This window comes from Platalea leucorodia, assembly GCF_965183815.1.
Source record: "Platalea leucorodia genome assembly, chromosome: 1".
Lineage (NCBI taxonomy): Eukaryota > Metazoa > Chordata > Aves > Pelecaniformes > Threskiornithidae > Platalea > Platalea leucorodia.
In genome coordinates this window covers 928976-947400 of record NC_138823.1, presented here as the reverse complement: position 1 = coordinate 947400, position 18425 = coordinate 928976, and the positions used below count along the sequence as shown (strand labels likewise).

Sequence of the window (18425 nt, the reverse complement as noted above, 5' to 3'; positions counted from 1 at the left end):
TGCCATTGCCAACCATGCCGTGCTTTGCCATCCTGTGCGACGTGGGCCGTGCCGTGCGGCGTGAGCATGCCGACCGTGCCGTGCCATGCCGTGCTGTGCCACGCCAACCATGCCGTGCTCTGCCGTGCCATGCTGTGCCGTGTGGGCCACACCATGCCATGCCGTGCCAGCCATGCCCTGCTCTGCCGTGCCAGGCTGTGCCGTGCTGTGCCATGCTAACCATGCCGTGTTCTGCTGTGCCACGCTGTGCCGTGCTGTGCCATGCTAACCATGCCGTGTTCTGCCATGCCGTGTTCTGCCATGCCGTGCCACGCCAACCGTGCTGTTCCAACCATGCCATGCCGTGCCGTGCCGTGCCATGCCATGCCAACCATGCCGTGTTCTGCCATGCCGTGCTCTGCCGTGCCGTGCCGACCATGCCATGCTCTGCCGTGCCGTGCCATGCCAACTGTGCCACGCCAACCCTGCCGTCGCCGCGGCGCAGGGGGAGCAGCGGGCCGGTGCGGGCGGCGGGCGCAGCAGCGGGTGCAGACCCGGTGGGGCTGGAGGGGCTGCGGGCGGCCGCCTGCGGCGAGGGGGGGCTCTGCCCGAGCTGCGCCCCCAGGTCTGGCCCAGGCTGCTCGGCATCGACCCCGGCCACCGGCCGCCCCGGCCAGGTACAGGCTGCAGGGCGGGGGGCAGGGACCCCGGACCCCCCCCCATTTCCCCCATCCCCCCCATTCCTCCCATTCCCCCCATTTCTACCCCCCCAGTTCCCCCATTTCCTCCCACCCCCCCATTCCCCCCCATTTCCCCCATTTCTACCCCCATCCCCCCATTCCCCCCCCATTTCCCCCATTCCCCCCCCCATTTCTACCCCCCATTCCCCATCCCCCCCCCATTCTCCCCATCCCCCCCCATTTCCCCCCATTTCTCCCCACCCTCCCCCATCCCCCCCATCCCTCCCCACCCCCCCCCCTTTCCCAGCCCCCGGGGGTGGGTGCTCCCCACCCACCCACCCCCCCGCAGCCCCCCCCGCCCTGCAGGAGCACCGGGACCGGGGCCAGGTGCTGCTGGACGTGGCTCGCTGCGCCCCCCGCTTCCCCCCCGGTGAGGCCGGGATCGGGCCCCCCCCCGGCTCCCAGGGAGCGGGGGCTGGGGGGGCTGGGGGGAGCAGGGTGGGCGGGGGGGCAGAGAGGGCTGGGGGGGTCCCAGGGGCTGGGGGGGCACAGGGGGCTGGGACTGGGGGTGCTGGGGGATCCCAGGGGGCTGGGGGGGCTCCCAGGGTGCTGGGACAGGGGGGTCTTGGGGTGCTGGGGGGGTCTCAGGGGGCTTGGGATTGGGGGGTCCCAGGGGGTCGGGGGGGTCCCAGGGGGCTGGGGTTCTCCGGGGGGTCCTAGGGGCTGGGGGGGCACAGGGGGCTGGGGGGTCCCCTGGGGTCCTGGGGGGTCCCAGGGGGCTGGGGGGGACTGGGGGGGGGCACAGGGGGCTGGGATTGGGGGGTCTCAGGGTGCTGGGACTGGGGGGGTCTCGGGGTGCTGGAGGGGCACAGGGGGCTGGGATTGGGGGGGCCCAGGGGGCTGGGGGGCCCCAGTGGCTGGGATTGGGGGGTTCCGGGGGTCTGGGGGTGCTGGGGGGGTCCCAGGGTGCTGGGGGGATCCCAGGGGGCTGGGTTTTGGGGGTGTTGGGGGGGTCTCGGGGGTGCTGGGGGGTCCCAGGGGTCTGGGGCCGGGGGTGCGGGGGCCGGGGGTGCCGGGCCCCCGTAGGCAGCGGGGGCGCTGCCCCCAGGGATGCCGGCGCAGCAGCGGCGGGTGCTGCAGGGGCAGCTGGCGGGCCTCATCCTGCACGTCCTGCGCGCCCACCCCCAGCTCCACTACTACCAGGGCTACCACGACGTGGCCCTCACCCTGCTGCTGGTGCTGGGCCAGCGCCGCGCCGCCCCGCTGCTGGAGCAGCTCTCCACCCACCACCTCCGGTACCCCGGCACCCCCGGGACCCCCACCCACCCCTGGGACCCCCCCGGGACCCCCCAACCCCTGGGGACCCCCAGCATCCCCCCGGGACCCCCAGCAACGCCCTGGGACCCCCAGCATCCCCCCAGGACCCCCACCCACCCCTGGGACCCACCCCCGGGACCCCCCAACCCCTGGGACCCCAGCATCACCTCGGGACCCCCAGCATCCCCCCTGGGACCCCCACCCACTCCTGGGACCCCCCCGGGATCCCCACCCACCCCTGGGACCCCAGCATCACCCCGGGACCCCCAGCAACTCCCTGGGACCCCCACCCACCCCTGGGTCCCCCAGCATCCCCCCCCGGACCCCCACCCACCCCCGACACCCCCCCGCATCCCCCCGGGACCCCCCCAACCCCTGGGACCCCCAGCAACCCCCTGGGACCCCCCCCACCACTGGGACCCCGGGACCCCCACCCACCTCTGGTACCCCCCAGGACCCCCCAGCATCCCCCCTGGGACCCCCACCCACCTCTGATACCCCCCCGGGACCCCCACCCACCGCCGGGACCCCCCAGGACCCCCCAGCAATCCCCCTGGGACCTCCCAACCCTACCCCAGTGTCTCCCTGGGACCCCCCCCCAACCCCCCCCCAGGGACCCCCCCCCCACCCTTGGCACCCCAGGATGCCCCCCCCCCCCCCCCCCCCCCCGAGCTGCCGGGGTGGGGGTGGGGGGGGTGCCCCCCCCTTTCCCGGGGTGCGGGGGGAGGGGGAGGGGTGCCACCTCCACGTTCCCCCCCCCCGCCCCCCCCCCCCCCCCAGGGACTTCATGGACCCCCACGCTGGACCCCACCACCCGCATCCTCCCACTACCTCCCGCCGCTGCTGCAGCGCGAGAGCCCCCCGCCTCCACGACTTCATGCAGAGGTAGGGGATCCTGGGGGGGGGGATGGGACACGGGGGACCCCCCCCCAGGCCGTGGGGTGCCCCCCGCAGCCCCTCACCGCCCCGGCAGGGCGGAGGTGGGCACCCTCTTTCGCCCTGAGCTGGCTCATCACCTGGTACGGCCACGTCCTCACCGACTTCCATCACACCCTGCGCCTCTACGACTTCTTCCTCGCCTCCACCCGCTGATGCCCCTCTACTTCGCCGCCGCGGTAAGCGCCAAAGCCGGGGACCCCCCCGCCCACCCCCCCGCGCCCGCGGCGGGGGGGTCCCTAAGGCGGCGGGTGCCGTCCGCAGGTGGTCCTGCACCGGGAGGCGGAGGTGCTGGCCGCCCCCTGCGACATGCCCAGCCTCCACCAGCTCCTCTCCCGCATCCCGCGGGATTTGCCCTACGAGCGCCTGGTGCTTGCGGGCGCAGGAGCTTTTCCAACGTCCACCCGCACGCCCGCCTGGCCCGGCAGCACCGCACGAGGTGAGGGGCGGGGGGGGGGGCTCCGCCGGGACCCCCCCCCTCTGCCAAACCCCGGCGCTGAGCCGGCGCCTTCCCCCTTCTCCCCGCCGCAGCATCGCCATCCGGTCCTTCGGCGCCTTCCAACGCGCGCGGCCCGCCAACGGCCCGCCGCCGTCCTGCGCCGGGAGCTGGCCGGGGCGGGGGGGCGATGCCCGCCGTCCCCCTGCCCGTCGCCGGTCGCAACCCGCTGGTTGAAGGCGGCCGTCTGGGGGCTGTCGGGCCACGCTGGGGGGCCGTGGCCTTGGCCGTCACCCACACCGCGCTCGGACTGGGGGCCCGAGTTCCTGCTCCGGCTCTTCTAGGGACGCCGGCGGCACCGGCGCTCGGGCTGCCCGGCCCGGGGGCGGCTTTCAATAAAGGCTCAGTTTCGAGGCGCCTCTGTGCAGCTTCCCCGGTTCTGGGGGTGCCCCTGCCGTTCGGCATCCCCCGGCCCCCCCGGCCCCCCCCCGGACGAGGCCAGCGCCCTGCCTGCAAGACGACTTTATTGGGGGTCTGGGGTCCCCGGCCTGCTCGGCTCCCATCAGCCCCTGGGGCAGCTCATTTGCCCGTGATTGGCAGGCCGCCCCCTGCCGCGCGTCGGGGACCGCGGGGTCCTGCCCCACCGCCCCGTCCCCGCAGCTCTTCCCAGCGCGGCCCCGGCAGGGGGGCGCCCCGTGGGGGGCGGGGGGCAGCGGGGCTGAGGCCCCCCCGGCGCCCCCCCGCCTCAGTCGAGGGGCCGGAAGGTGAGCAGGGGCGACTTCTCGGGCATCAGGATGAAGCGGAAGACGGTGCGGATGTCCTCGGTGGACACCGCCTCGATGGTGAAGTTGCGCAAGACCTGGAGGGAGCCGAGACATCGGGTCAAGCCAAAGCATCCGGTCCAAGCCAAGGCCTTGGGTCAAAGCAAAATGGTGGTCGAGCCAGGGACATCACCGGGACGAGGCAAGACGTTGGGTGAAGTTAAGACATTGGGTCCCGCCAAGACGTCATTGGGTCGCGCCAAGACATTGGGTGAAGTCAAAACATTGGGTGAAGCCAAGACGTGGGGTCAAGGCAAAACACTGGGCCATGCCAAGACATCGTTGGGTCAAACCAAGACGTCATTGGATCAAGCCAAGACATTGGGTCAAGGCAAGGCGCTGGGTGAAGCCAAGGCGTTGGGTCACACCAAGACGTCATTGGGTCAAGGCAAGGCGTTGGGTCACGCCAAGACACTGGGTGAAACCAAGACGTGGGGTCAAGGCAAAATGTTGGGCCATGCCAAGACATCGTTGGGTCAAGCCAAGGCGTTGGGTGAAGCCAAGGCGTTGGGTCAAGCCAAGACGGTTGGGTCAAGTCAAAACATTGGGTCAAGCCAAGACGTTGGGTCATGCCAAGACGTTGGGTCATGCCAAGACGTCATTGGGTCCCGCCAAGGCGCTGGGTCATGCCAAGGTGTCATTGGGTCACGCCAAGGTGTTGGGTCAAACCAAGGTGTCATTGGGTCACACCAAGACATCATTGGGTCACAACCAAGGTGTCATTGGGTGCCACCAAGGCGTTGGGTCAAGCCAAGACGTCATTGGGTCACGCCAAGGCGTTGGGTCACACCAAGGCGTCATTGGGTCACGCCAAGGCGTTGGGTTGCACCAACCCGGTTTTGGGGGTCCCAGGCCCCCGGCCGCTGGGGGGGGGGGCGCGCGGGGGGCGGGGGTCCCCACTCACGTGCGCGAGGAAGAGCATCATCTCGGCCTCGGCGAGGCGGCGGCCGATGCACTGGCGGGCGCCGAAGCCGAAGGCCAAAGCCTTGAAGCTGGTGTCCTCCTTGCCGAGCCAGCGGGAGGGGTCGTAGCGCTCGGGGTTGGGGAAGACCTCGGGGCTGCGGCCCATGGCGTAGAGGGCCACCTGGCACAGCGTCTGCGGGGGGCTCAGCGCCGGGCCCCCGCGGCCCCCGGGACCCCCCCCGGGACCCCCCCGGGCCCCCCCGCTCCCCCCGCTCCCCCGGGCCCCCGCGCTCACCCCCCGCCGGCACGTGGTAGTTGTGGAGCACCACGTCGGTGGCGGGGTAGCGCTGCCCGTGATCCCCACCGGGTACAGCCTGGGGGGGGGGGCGTTAGGGGGTCCCCAAGGGGTCCCCAGGGACCCCAGTGCCCCCAGCCCCCCAGTGCCTCCCAGTGCCCCCCAATCCCCCAATGCCCCCAGACCCCCCCAGTCCCCCCACCCCCCCATCCCCCCCAAGTGCCCCCAGTCCCCCCGGGCTCCAACCCCCAGTGCCCCCAGCCCCCCCAGCCCACACCAGCTCTCCAGTCCCCCCAGTCCCCCCAGTGCCTCCCAGTCCCCCCAGTGCCTCCCAGTGCCCCCCAGTGCCCCCAGCCCCCCAGCCCACACCAGCTCCCCAGTGCCCCCAGTGCCTCCCAGTGCCCCCAGTCCCCAATCCCCCAATGCCCCCAGTGCCTCCCAGTGCCCCCCCAGTGCCCCCAGCCCCCCAGCCCACACCAGCTCCCCAGTCCCCCCAGTGCCCCCAGTGCCCCCCGCCCCCCAGCCCCCCCACCGCAGGGTCTCCTTGATGGCGGCGCGCAGCAGCGGCAGGGCGCCCAGGACGTCGGGCAGGGGGGGGCCCCGGGGGGGCGGGGGGCTGGGCCGGGGGCGCCCCCGCCCCCGCCGCCCGCAGCTCCTCCCGCAGCGCCCGCTGCACCCCCGGGTTGCGCCCCAGCTCGAAGAGCGTGAACAGCAGCGGCATCGCCGTCTGGGGGGGCACCCTCAGCACCCCGCGCCGGCACCCCCCCCCGGGACCCCCCCCGGGACCTCCCCACCCCCCGGGACCCCCCACCCTGAGCCCCCCCGACCCCCCGGGGACCCCCCCCCGACTCCCCCCCCCCGCGACCCCCACCCTGACACCCCGGGACCCCCTGCACCCTGACCCCCCCTGACTCCCCCCCCCGGGACCCCCCCCCCCGACAACCCCCCGACCCCCCCGGGACCCCCTGCACCCCGACTCCCCGCCGATTTCCCCCCCCCCCGACACCCCCCCCCGACACCCCCCCCCCTTACCCCCCCCCCCCCGGACCCCCACCTTGAGGCCCCCCGACCCCTCCGGACTCCCCCCCCGACCCCCCCCCCCGACCCTCCCCTGGGACCCCCCCCACACCCTGCCCCCCCCCCCGGGACCTCCACCCTGAGTCCCCCCGCTCCCCCCGGGACCCCCCCTCAACCCCCCCCCAGGACCCCCACCTTGAGCCCCCCCCCAACCCATCCGGACACCCTCCCCCGACACCCCCCTCCCCACACCCCGCCCCCCCCGGGACCCCCCCCCCCCGTGACCCCCCCCCCGTGACCCCCCCCCCCCGTGACCGTGACGCACGGTGTCCACGCCGCCGGCGGTGAACTCGGTGACGTTGGCCTTGACGGAGTCGAGGGGGAGGCGCCCCCGCAGCAGCAGCTCGGCCATGATCCCCCCGCGCCCCCCCGCGCCCCCCCGCCCCACCGCCCCGCACAGCCGCTGGATGCTGCCGTCCGCTGGGGGGGCACCGGCGTCACGGGGGGCACCGGGGTCACGGGGGGTCACGGGGGGGTCACGGGGGGGCACCGGGGGGGTCATGGGGGGTCACGGGGGGGTCACGGGGGGTCGCGGGGGGGTCACGGGGGGGTCACTGGGGGTCACGGGGGGGTCACGGGGGGGTCACGGGGGGACACCGGGGGGGTCACGGGGGGGTCACGGGGGGGCACCGGGGTCACGGGGGGGTCACCCGGGGGGGGCACCCGGGAGGGGTCACGGGGGGTCACGGGGGGGGGGGCACCCAGTGGGGGGGGCACGCAGTGGGGGCGGGGGCACCCAGACCCCCACCCTAAGGGTTTCCCTCAGGGTGGGGGGGGGTCCCCTGGGGGGGGGGGGTCGCTGGGGGGGGGTCCCTGCGGGGGGGGGGTGTCTCTGGGGCGGGGGGGGTCCCTTGGGGGTCGCTGGGGAGGTCCCTGGGGGGGGGGTCACTGGGGTGGGGGGGTCCCTGGGTGGGGGTCCCTGGGGGGGGGTGTCCCACGGGGCGGGGGGGGTCCCCGGGGGGGTGTCTCTGGGGCGGGGGGGTCCCTTGGGGGTCTGTGGGGGGGTCCCGGGGGGGGTCACTGTGGGGGGTCTCTGGGGGGGGGTGTCTCTGGGGCGGGGGGGGCCCTTGGGGGTCCCTGGGGGGGTCCGGGGGGGGGGGTGTCCCGGGGGGTGTTTCTGGGGGGGTCCCTGGGGTCCTTGGGTGGGGTCCTTGGGGGGGGTCCCTGGGGGGGTCCCGGGGGTGGGGGTCCCTGGGGGGGGTCACTTGGGGGGGGGTCCCTGGGGGGGGTCCCGGGGGGGGGGTCCCTGGGGGGGGTCACTGGGGGGTCACTGGGGGGGGGTCCCTGGGGGTGTCCCGGGGGGGGTTTCTGGGGGGGTCCCTGGGGGGGATCACTGGGGGGGGGGTCCCTTGGGGGTCCCTGGGGGGGTCCCGGGGAGGGGGTTGCGGGGGGTGTTTCTGGGGGGTCCCTGGGGTCACTTGGGGGGGGGTCCCTTGGGGGTCCCTGGGGGGGTCCCGGGGGGGGGGTCCCGGGGGTGGGGGGTCCCGGGGGGTGGGGGTCCCTGGGGGGGGTCACTGGGGGGGGGGGTCTGGGGGGGGGTCCCTGGGGGGGTCCGGGGGGGGGGTTGCGGGGGGTGTTTCTGGGGGGTCCCTGGGGGTCACTTGGGGGGGGTCCCTTGGGGGTCTCTGGGGGGGTCCCGGGGGGGTTTGCGGGGGGGGGTTTCGGGGGGGGTCTGGGGGGGGGTCCCGGGGGGGGTCCCGGGGGGGGGGGTGCCTGGGGGGGGGTCACTGGGGGGGGGGTCTGGGGGGGGGGTCCCCTGGGGGGGTCCCGGGGGGGGGGGGTGCCGGGGGGCGGCGGCCGCGCGCACCGTGCTGGAAGATGGCGTCCCAGGCGCGCAGGTGCTCGCGCCAGAGCGGGGCGCGCAGGCGGCGCAGCAGCGGCGCGGGCAGGAAGAGCAGCGGCAGCGTCGTGCGCAGCATCGCCTGCACCGCGCCCAGGAAGCGCCGCGCGCCCGCCGCGCCCCGCGCCCGCCGCCAGCCCCAGCCGCTCCCCGTACAGCGCGTGGGTGCTGGCTGGGGGAGGGGCTGGGACCGGCCCCGCCGCGGTCCCGCTGCCCCCCCCCCCCCCCCCATCCCTTGGGGTCCCAGGGGTCCCACTGTGCCCCCACCCTGGGATTTTGGGGGTCCCACTGTCCCCGTCGTCCCCCCCCCCATCCCCGGGGCTCCCACTGCCCCCCCACCGGGGTCCCGCTGCCCCCCACCGGGGTCCCGCTGCCCCCCCACCCATCCCTGGGGGTGCCGGGGGTCCCACTGCCCCCCCACCCTGTCCCCAAGGGTCCCGCCGCCCCCCCACCCCCATCCCTTGGGGACCCAGGGGTCCCACTGTGCCCCACCCTGGGGTCCCGGGGGTCCCACTGCCCCCCCACCCATCCCTGGGGGTCCCGGGGGTCCCACTGTGCCCCACCCTGGGGTCCCGGGGGTCCCACTGCCCCCCCACCCATCCCCGGGGGTCCCACTGTGCCCCCACCCTGGGGTCTTGGGGGTCCCGCCGTGCCCCTCACCCCATCCCCGGGGGTCCCGGGGGTCCCAATGTCCCCCCCCAGGGTCCCACTGTGCCCCTCACCCCATCCCCTGGGTCCTGGGGGGGGGTCCCCCTCCCCCCCCACCCCCTGGGTCCCAGACGGGGGTCCCCCCCCCACCCCCCACCCCCTGGGTCCCGGGTGGGGGTCCCCCCCCTCCCCCCCCCCCCCACGCACAGGGTAGCGTGAGAGGGAGGGGGGGAGGGGGGTCGAGGGTGAGGGCGCGGCCGGGGCTCTGCTGCACGCGGCGCCGCATGGCGGCCACGAAGTCGCCGGCGACGGCGTCGAGCAGCGGGCAGGAACTTGCGGACGCCGGCGGGGCTCAGCACCGCGGGGTTCAGCGCCAGCCGGTCCGAGCGCCAGGCCTGCCCGTTCCTGCCCGCGCCCGCCGTCACGGCCTGCCCCGCGCTGCCCGCGCGGCACGCCCTGCCCGCCCTGCCCACACTGCCTGCACTGCCCACACTGCCCGCACTGCCCGCCCTGCCTGCGCGGCACGCCCTGCCTGCCCTGCCCGCACTGCCTGTGCTGCCCACGCTGCCCGCCCTGCCCGCACTGCCTGCCCTGCCTGCCCTGCCCGCACTGCCTGCCCTGCCCGCCCTGCCCGCACTGCCTGCACTGCCCGCCCTGCCTGCCCTGCCCGCCCTGCCCGCACTGCCCGCACTGCCTGCATGGCCCATGCTGCCTTCACTGCCTGCCCCTGCCCGTGCTGCCTGCGTGGCTCGTGCTGCCTGCCCTGCCTGCCCTGCCTGCCCTGCCCGTGCTGCCTGTGCTGCCCATGCTTCCCATGCTGCCTGCCCTGCCTGCCCTGCCTGCACTGCCTATGCTGCCTAATGCTGCCCATGCTGCCTGCACTGCCTGCCCTGCCTGCCCTGCCCGTGCTGCCTGTGCTGCCCATGCTTCCCATGCTGCCTGCACTGCCTGCCCTGTCTGCGCTGCCTGCCCTGCCTGCGCTGCTTGCGCTGCCCATGTTGCCTGTGCTGCCTGCCCTGCCTGCACTGCCTGTTCTGCTGTGCCCTGCCCACACTGCCCGTGTTGCCTGCCTGCACTGCCTGCACTACCTGCACTGCCTGCGCTGCCTGCACTGCCTGCGCTGCCCATGCTGCCTGCACTGCCTTCACTACCTGCCCTGCTTGCTCTGCCTGCGCTGCCTGTGCTTCCTGCCCTGCCTGCACTGCTGATGCTGCCTGCACTGCTTGCCCTGCTCACACTGCCTGCCCTGCCCACGCTGCCTGCCCTGCACGCGCGGCCCGTGTGGCACGTGCTGCCTGCCCTGCCCATGCTGCCTGCCCTGCCTGCACTGACCACATGGCCCCGTCCTGTCTGCCCTGCCCATGCTGCCCATGCTTCCCATGCTGCCTGCCCTGCCTGCCCTGCCTGCGCTGCCCATGCTGCCTGCACTGCCTTCACTACCTGTCCTGCTTGCTCTGCCTGCCCTGCCTGCGCTGCCTGCGCTTCTGATGCTGCCTGCGCTGCCTGCCCTGCTCACACTGCCTGCTCTGCCTGCCCTGCCTGCGCTGCCTGCGCTGCTGATGCTGCCCGCGCTGCCCAAGGCCCTGGCCAGTCCCGGGGTGCCCGGCTGCCCCCCCAGGGTGCGACCCATGCCCCAGCCCTGCCCCACACCTGCCCCCCATCCTGCCCACGCCCTGACCCACAGCCGCCCCACGGCCGCCCCACAGAGCACCCAACCCGCCCCACAGCTGCTCCATGGCCACCCCACCGTGCCCCCCAGCCCTGCCCCATGGCCGCCCCATGGAGCACCCAACCCACGCCATGGCCACCCCACAGAGCACCCAACGCGCCCCATGGCCGCTCCACGGCCACCCCACAGAGCCCCCCCAGCCCTGCCCCATGGCCGCCCCATGGAGCACCCAACCTGCCCCACGGCCGCCCCACGGCCGCCCCCACGGCCGCCCCGCGGCGGCGCGGGCGCTTACAGCAGGAAAGAGGGCCGCACTTGTGGTTGCGCAGGCGGCGGTGGGCGCTCCAGGCCTCGATGCCCATGCGCCGCGGGAAGGGGCCCTCGGCCCGGAAGAGCTGGGCCGCGTCGCGCGGGAGCAGGACGTTGACGCAGTCGTAGGCGCCCACCCGCTCCCTGCGGGGCGCCCGCGTCACCCTGCGCCCCGGGGCGGGGCCGAGGGGACCCCACCCAACCACGGGGGTCCTGTGGCCATGGGGGCGCTGGGATGGGGCGGGGTCAACTGGGAGCACCCAACCATGGGGGTCCTGTGGCCATGGGGGCACTGGGATGGGGTGGGGTCAACTGGGAGCACCCAACCACGGGGGTCCTGTGGCCGTGGGGGCACTGGGATGGGGTGGGGTCAACTGGGAGCACCCAACCACGGGGGTCCTGTGGCCGTGGGGGCACTGGGATGGGGTGGGGTCAACTGGGAGCACCCAACCACGGGGGTCCTGTGGCCGTGGGGGCACTGGGATGGGGTGGGGTCAACTGGGAGCACCCAACCACGGGGGTCCTGTGGCCATGGGGGCACTGGGATGGGGTGGGGTCAACTGGGAGCACCCAACCATGGGGGTCCTGTGGCCATGGGGGCACTGGGATGGGGTGGGGTCAACTGGGAGCACCCAACCACGGGGGTCCCATGATGATGGGGGCACTGGGAGGGGATGGGGTCAACTGGGAGCACCCAGCCATGGGGGTCCTGTGGCCGTGGGGGGCGCTGGGATGGGGTGGGGTCAACTGGGAGCACCCAACCACGGGGGTCCTGTGGCCGTGGGGGCGCTGGGATGGGGTGGGGTCAACTGGGAGCACCCAACCACGGGGGTCCCATGATGATGGGGGCACTGGGAGGGGATGGGGTCAACTGGGAGCACCCAGCCATGGGGGTCCTGTGGCCGTGGGGGCGCTGGGATGGGGTGGGGGTCAACTGGGAGCACCCAACCATGGGGGTCCCGTGATGATGGGGGCACTGGGAGGGGATGGGGTCAACTGGGAGCACCCAACCATGGGGTTCCCATGATGATGGGGGGTGCTGGGATGGGATGGGGTCAACTGGGAGCACCCAGCCACGGGGGTCCTGTGGCCGTGGGGGCGCTGGGATGGGGGTGGGGTCAATGGGGACCACCCAGCCCGGGGCTCCTGTGGCTGTGGGGGCGCTGGGACCCCCCCCCCCACCTGTAGATGGGCCCCAGGCGCTGGAAGCTGCCCTCCATGTGGTGGTGGAAGTCCTGGAAGCCGTCGCTGCGCCAGATGCGGTAGAGGTTGAGCCAGCGGTCGCGGCCGTCGCGGGGGATGGCCTGGAAGGGCTGCACCCCCCCGGCGCCCCCCGAGCCCCCCCGCCCGCCGCCCCCACAGCCAGCTCCGGGCTGCCATGGCTCCGCGTCCCGCCGCCGCCGCCGCCGCCGCCGCCGCCTCCCCTTATATCGCCAAGGCCAAGGTCGGCCCCGGCGGGGGCCGCCCCCACCCCCACGCCGGCCCCCGGGGACGCGTGGGGCCCGCGGACCCCCCGGAGCCATGGGGCGCCCCCGAGCGCCCCCACGGCGCCCCACGGCACCCCATGGCACCCCAGCCCCACACACCCAGACCCACAGCACCCAGCCCCACACGCCCAGACCCACAGCACCCAGCCCTACACTCTCAGCCCCACATCGCCCCACAGCACCCCACAGCACCCAGCCCCACACATCCTGACCCAGCACCCCTCAGCACCCAGCCCCACACTCTCAGCCCCACAGCACCCCTCAGCACCCCGCAGCACCCAGCCCCACACATCCTGGCCCAGCCCCACAGCACCCCACAGGGACAGGGTGGGCAGCGGTGCCCCCAGCCCTGCTATGGGGCAGCCCCACGGCGGGGCTGGGGGGAGGGGTGGGGGTGGGGCCCCCCCCGTCCCGCGCCCGGCGGCTAAAAACGCGCGGGGGCAGCGGGGGGCCAAGGCCCTGCTGCTATTTGTGGGGCGGCGCGGCCATGACGGGGGCCGGGGCGGGGGGGAGCCCCCGGACACGGTGTGGGGCGCCCCACGGTGCGGATGTGGGGCAGGCCGTGGGGCTGGGCTGGGCCCCCGGGACACGGGGCGTGGGGCGAGGGCTGCACCGCTACGGAGCTGATACGGCCCCACGCCTGGGTCCTGTGGGGCTGGGGGATCCATGGGGTGGGGGATCCATGGGGCGGGGGGTCCTGTGGGATCCGTGAGGCTGGGGGGTCCTAGGGGAATCCGTGGGGCCCCGTGGGGTGGGGGTCCTGTGGGGCTGGGAGATCTGTGGGGTGGGAGATCTGTGGGGCAGGGGGGTCCTGTGGGGTCCCATTGGGTGGGAGATCCATGGGATGGGGGATCCATGGGGCAGGGGGGTCCCATGGGGCTGGGGGATCCGTGGAGTGGGAGATCCGTGGGGCTGGGGGTGCCATGGGGTGGGAGATCCGTGGGGTGGGGGATCCATGGGGCAGGAGGTCCCATGGGGCTGGAGGATCCATGGGGTGGGAGATCTGTGGGGCAGGGGGTCCTGTGGGGTCCCGTGGGGCAGGAGATCCATGGGGTGGGGGATCCATGGGGCAGGGGGTCCCTTGGGGTCCCGTGGGGCTGGGGGATCCGTGGGGCTGGGGGTGCCATGGGGCGGGGGATCCGTGGGGCAGGGGTCCCGTGGGGCGCTGTGGGTGCCGTGGGGCGCAGCGGCGAAGGAGAGGCGCAGCCGGGGTGCGAGTTATATATTTTTTTTTTCCCTTTTTTATTGTGAAGTGCGGCGCGGCCGGGGCCTTTGTGCTTCTCTGCCTTTGCCTTGGTTTTTTGCTTTTTTTTTTTGCCTTTTTTTTTTTCTTTTTTTTCTTCTCTCTCTTTTTTTGTGTTTTTTTTTTTTTCTTTTTTTCTTTTTTTTTTTTTTTCCTGGAACATCGTTCAAATCCTCAAAAAAATTCCCCGGGCGAAGGCGCCGGGAAGGCGGTTGATTCTTTACAGCTCGTAAAAAGTCGTGGCGGGCGCCACGCGGTTATGTACAAGGCTGCTCCAGCGCCGGCCCCGGGTACAAATCGGGGCCCGAAGCTTCTACGGTCCTGCTACCTGAACGGGGGGGGCCGGGACCCCCCGCGCCGCCCGCGCGCCCCGGCCGCCGCCGGGCCCCCGCCGCGAGGCCCGCCCGCGGGGCTGCGCGCCCGCCGGCCTGCGACGGGGCGACGGGGCGACAGCGGGGTCCGGGGGGGCGGGGGGAGGGGAGGGGGGGGCCCGCGGCGGGGGGCGGCGGCTGCGGCGCGCGGCACAGTGGGTGCAGTGGGTGCAGTGCCTGCAGTGCCTGCAGTGTGCGCAGTGCCTGCAGTGAGTGCAGTGGGTGCAGTGAGTGCAGTGGGTGCAGTGTGCGCAGTGCCTGCAGTGTGCACAGTGCCTGCAGTGCCTGCAGTGTGCGCAGTGAGTGCAGTGGGTGCAGTGGGTGCAGTGTGCAGTGGGTGCAGTGGGTGCAGTGCCTGCAGTGTGCGCAGTGCCTGCAGTGAGTGCAGTGGGTGCAGTGGGTGCAGTGTGTGCAGTGCCTGCAGTGTGCACAGTGCCTGCAGTGCCTGCAGTGTGCGCAGTGAGTGCAGTGGGTGCAGTGAATGCAGTGGGTGCAGTGTACAGTGGGTGCAGTGTGCGCAGTGCCTGCAGTGTGTGCAGTGGGTGCAGTGCCTGCAGTGGGTGCAGTGCCTGCAGTGCCTGCAGTGCCTGCAGTGGGTGCAGTGCCTGCAGTGCCTGCAGTGCCTGCAGCGTTTGCAGCATCTGCAGTGGGTGCAGCATGCAGTGTGTGTAGTGCCTGCAGTGCACACAGTGTTTGCAGTATTTGCAGTGTTTGCAGTGGGTGCAGGGGCTGCAGTGGGTGCAGTGAGTGCAGTGTGCACAGTGCCTGCAGTGTCCACAGTGGGTGCAGTGTCTGCAGCATGCAGTGCAGGCGGTATTTGCAGTGTTTGCAGCGTCTGCAGTGCCTGTAGTGCGCACAGTGTTTGCAGTGGGTGCAGTGAGTGCGGTGCCTGCAGCATCCACAGTGTGCACAGTGGGTGCAGTGCCTGCAGTGGGTGCGGTGGGTGCGGTGTCTGCAGCATGCAGTGCAGGCGGTATTTGCAGTGTGCGCAGCGTGTGTAGTGCCTGCAGTGTTTGCAGTGGGTGCAGTGGGTGCAGGGTCTGCAGTGCCTGCAGTGTGCAGCGTGGGCAGTATTTGCAGTGTGCGCAGTGTTTGCAGCGTCTGCAGTGTCTGCAGTGTGCACAGGGTTTGCAGTGGGTGCAGTATGTGCAGTGTTTGCAGCGTGGGCAGTATTTGCGGTGTTTGCAGAGCATGCAGTGTCTGCAGTGGGTGCAGCGTGCAGTGGGCGCAGCACGTGCCGTGTTTGCAGCATGCAGTGGGTGCAGCATTTGCAGCGTGCACAGGGTGCCCAGTGTCTGCAGCGTCTGCAGCGGGCCCAGTGTTTGCAGTGCCTGCAATGTCTGCAGTGTTCACAGTGTGCACCGTGCGCGCCGTGTTTGCAGTGTTTGCAGCATGCACGGTGCCTGCAGTGCGTGCAGAGTTTGCAGCGTGCCAGTACGTGCAGTGTGCGCAGTCTTTCCAGCCTGTGCGGTGCTTGCAATGTTCGCAGCGCGTGCAGTGGGCATGCAGGGTGCGCACTGCATCTGCTGCGTGTGTGCAGTGCGCGTGCAGTGCGTGTGCAGTGTGCGTGCAGTGCGCGTGCAGCGCACTGGCTGCGGTTCCTGTGCTGCACGTGTGCAACGTGCGCCATGTTTCACGTGGGCTGCGTGTGCAGTGGGCGCGCAAGGGCGTGCGCCGCGTCTCTGCTGCATGTGCGGTGCCTGTGCGGTGCGTGTGCGGTGCGTATGCGGTGCGTGTGCGGTGCGTATGCGGTGCGCAAGCAGCTTGCGCACAGGGTGCGCAGTGTGGGCGTGTTGCACGTGCATGCGCGTGCCGTGCACAGCACGTGAGCATGCAGCATCTGTGGCGTCTGCAGCACGTGCACATCTGCAGCAGCTGCGTGCAACACGTCCGGTGTGGGCAGCGTGTGCGCGCGTGCAATCGGCTCAGCGCGTGTGCGCGCAGCGTCTGCAGTGTGTGTGCGGTGTGTGCAGCGCGTGCAGTGTCTGCAGCACATGCAACATGTTCAGTGCCTGCAGCGTGTGCAGCGTGTGTGTGTGTGCGCACCGCGTTCAGTGTGTGCAACATGTGCGGTGCGCTCGGCGTGTGTGCAGTGTCTGCAGTGTGTGCGTGTTCGCTGTGTGCAGTGCATGCAGTGCGTGCCGTGTCTGCAGGGTGTGCAGTGTCTGCAGCGTGTGCAGGACATGCAGCATCTGCAGTGTCTGCAGCATGTGGGTTGTGTGCAGTGTGTGCAGTGTCTGCAGGATGTGCAGCATGTTCGGTGTGTGCAGGGTGTGTGTACGCAGCATGTGCAGTGCCTGCATCATGTTCAGTGTGTGCAGTGCATGCAGTGTGTGCAGTGTCTGCAGTGTGTGCAGCATCCACAGTGCCTGCAGGACATGCAACATGTTCAGTGTGCGCAGTGTCTGCAGTGTCTGCAGTGTGCGCAGTGTCTCCAGGACGTGCAACATGTTGGGTGTGTGCGGTGTGTGCAGTGCATGCAGCATGTGCAGCGTCTGCAGTGTCTGCAGTGAGTGCAGTGTCTGCGGGATGTGCAACGTGTTTGGTGTGTGCAGTGTGCGCAGTGTCTGCACTGTCAGCAGGACGTGCAACATGTTCAGAGTGTGCAGTGCATGCAGAGTGTGCAGTGTCTGCAGGATGTGCAGCGTGTTCAGTGTCTGCAGTGTCTGCAGTGTCCGCAGCACGTTGGGAGTGTGGAGTGCATGCAGTGAGTGCCGTGTCTGCAGTGTTGAGTGCAGCGTCTGCAGCGCGTGCAGTGTCTGCAGGATGTGCAGCATCTTCAGTGTGTGCAGTGCATGCAGTGTCTGCAGTGTCAGCAGGACATGCAGCATGTTCAGTGTGCAGTGTCTGCAGTGTGCGCAGTGTCTGCAGTGTCTGCAGGATGTGCAACGTGTTCAGTGTCTGGTGTCTGCAGCACACAGGGTGCGCGCAGTGCATGCAGTGTCTGCAGCGTGTTCAGTGTGTGCAGCGTCTGCAGCACGTGCAGTGTCTGCAGTGTCAGCAGGATGTGCAACGTGTTCAGTGTGTGCAGCACGTGCAGTGTCAGCAGGATGTGCAATGTGTTCAGTGTGTGCAGCGTCTGCAGTGTCCGCAGCACGTTGGGTGTACGCAGTGCGTGCAGTGTGCGCAGTGTCTGCAGTGTCAGCAGGATGTGCATGTTGGGTGTCTGTGGTGTCTGCAGCGTCTGCAGCACGCTGGGTGCGCGCCGTGCGTGCAATGTCTGCAGCGTGTTCAGTGTGTGCAGCGTCTGCAGTGTCTGCAGTGTGTTGGGTGTGTGCAGTGCGTGCAACGTGTTCAGCGTGTGCAGTGTCTGCAGCACATTGGGTGCGCGCAGTGTGTGCAGCGTGTTCAGTGTGTGCAGTGTGTGCAGCATGTGCAGTGTGTGCAGTGTCAGCAGGACATGCAATGTTGGGTGTCTGTGGTGTCTGCAGTGCCCACAGCACGTTGGGTGCGTGCAGTGTGTGCAGTGTCTGCAGTGTCTGCAGTGTGTTCAGTGTGTGCAGTGTCTAAAGTGTCTGCAGCACGTTGGGTGTGCGCAGTGCATGCAGTGGCTGCGGTGGCTGCAGTGTCTGCAGCGTCTGCAGAGTGTTCAGTGTGTGCAGCGTGTGCAGTGCCCGCAGCACGTTGGGTGCGTGCAGTGCATGCAGTGTGTGCAGCGTGTTCAGTGTGTGCAGCGTCTGCAGCGCCCGCAGCACGTTGGGTGTGCGCAGTGTGTGCAGCGCCCGCAGCACGTTGGGTGCATGCAGTGTGTGCAGTGTGTGCAGCGTGTGCAGTGTCTGCAGTGTCTGCGGCGTCTGCGGCGTGTTCAGTGTGTGCAGCGTCCACAGTGTCTGCAGCACGTTGGGTGTGCGCAGTGCGTGCGGTGGCTGCAGTGCATGCAGTGTCTGCAGCGTGTTCAGTGTGTGCAGTGTGTGCAGCGCGTGCAGTGCGTGCAGCGTGTTCGGCGCCCGCAGCGCCCGGGCCGTCGCGCCCGCGAGGCCGGCCTGCCGCGTGCGCCGCGTGCGCCGCCGTGCCGTGCCGCGCCGCCGCGCGGCGGCGGGTGCGAGGCCTAGCGGGGGGCGGGTGGGGGGCGGGGGGCGTACGGGGGGGCCTGGCGCTACTCCGGCGTCATCCCTGATATCGGTGGCTCCCGACGGAGGGCGAGGGTCCCTGAGGCCTCGTCCCCGCGCCCCGGCGCGCGCCCTGCGCGCCGTGAATTATTGCTCTGGGGTTCGGTGCCGGCTCGGGGGCAGCGCCCTGGCAGAGCCTCCCTACGGTTTGGCAACGCAAGAAATCGCTCGTTCGGCTCCAAAAAGCGTCTAAAAATTGGCATAGATTTAAATACTGGGGGGGGGGGGGTGGTTTTTTGCATGCAGAATCCCCGGGGGGGGGGGGAGGGGCGGCCCCTCCCCCTCCCCCCCCCCCTTCAGTCCCT

General features: G+C 71.8%; 1 protein-coding gene and 1 pseudogene across 2 annotated transcripts; one reads left to right on the top strand and one right to left on the bottom strand.

Moving 5' to 3' along the window:
* The first annotated feature begins 550 nt into the window (after positions 1 to 550).
* Positions 551 to 3747, top strand: LOC309592322 (TBC1 domain family member 20-like; annotated as a pseudogene). Its single transcript, XR_014230908.1, has 7 exons — positions 551 to 656; positions 1009 to 1089; positions 1768 to 1954; positions 2757 to 2861; positions 2950 to 3091; positions 3177 to 3351; positions 3693 to 3747. The product of XR_014230908.1 is annotated as a TBC1 domain family member 20-like (transcript).
* A 346-nt stretch (positions 3748 to 4093) lies between these two features.
* Positions 4094 to 16842, bottom strand: LOC309592317 (cytochrome P450 11B, mitochondrial-like; the record flags this gene model as incomplete). Its single annotated transcript, XM_082315571.1, is given in 14 exon segments — positions 4094 to 4207; positions 5074 to 5265; positions 5368 to 5370; positions 5372 to 5424; positions 5427 to 5446; positions 5900 to 5962; positions 5964 to 6094; positions 6710 to 6864; positions 9140 to 9257; positions 9259 to 9337; positions 10897 to 10907; positions 10910 to 11054; positions 12093 to 12214; positions 16195 to 16842. Coding segments are annotated over 14 exon segments (1854 nt in total).
* Between the last annotated feature and the right edge of the window lie 1583 nt (positions 16843 to 18425).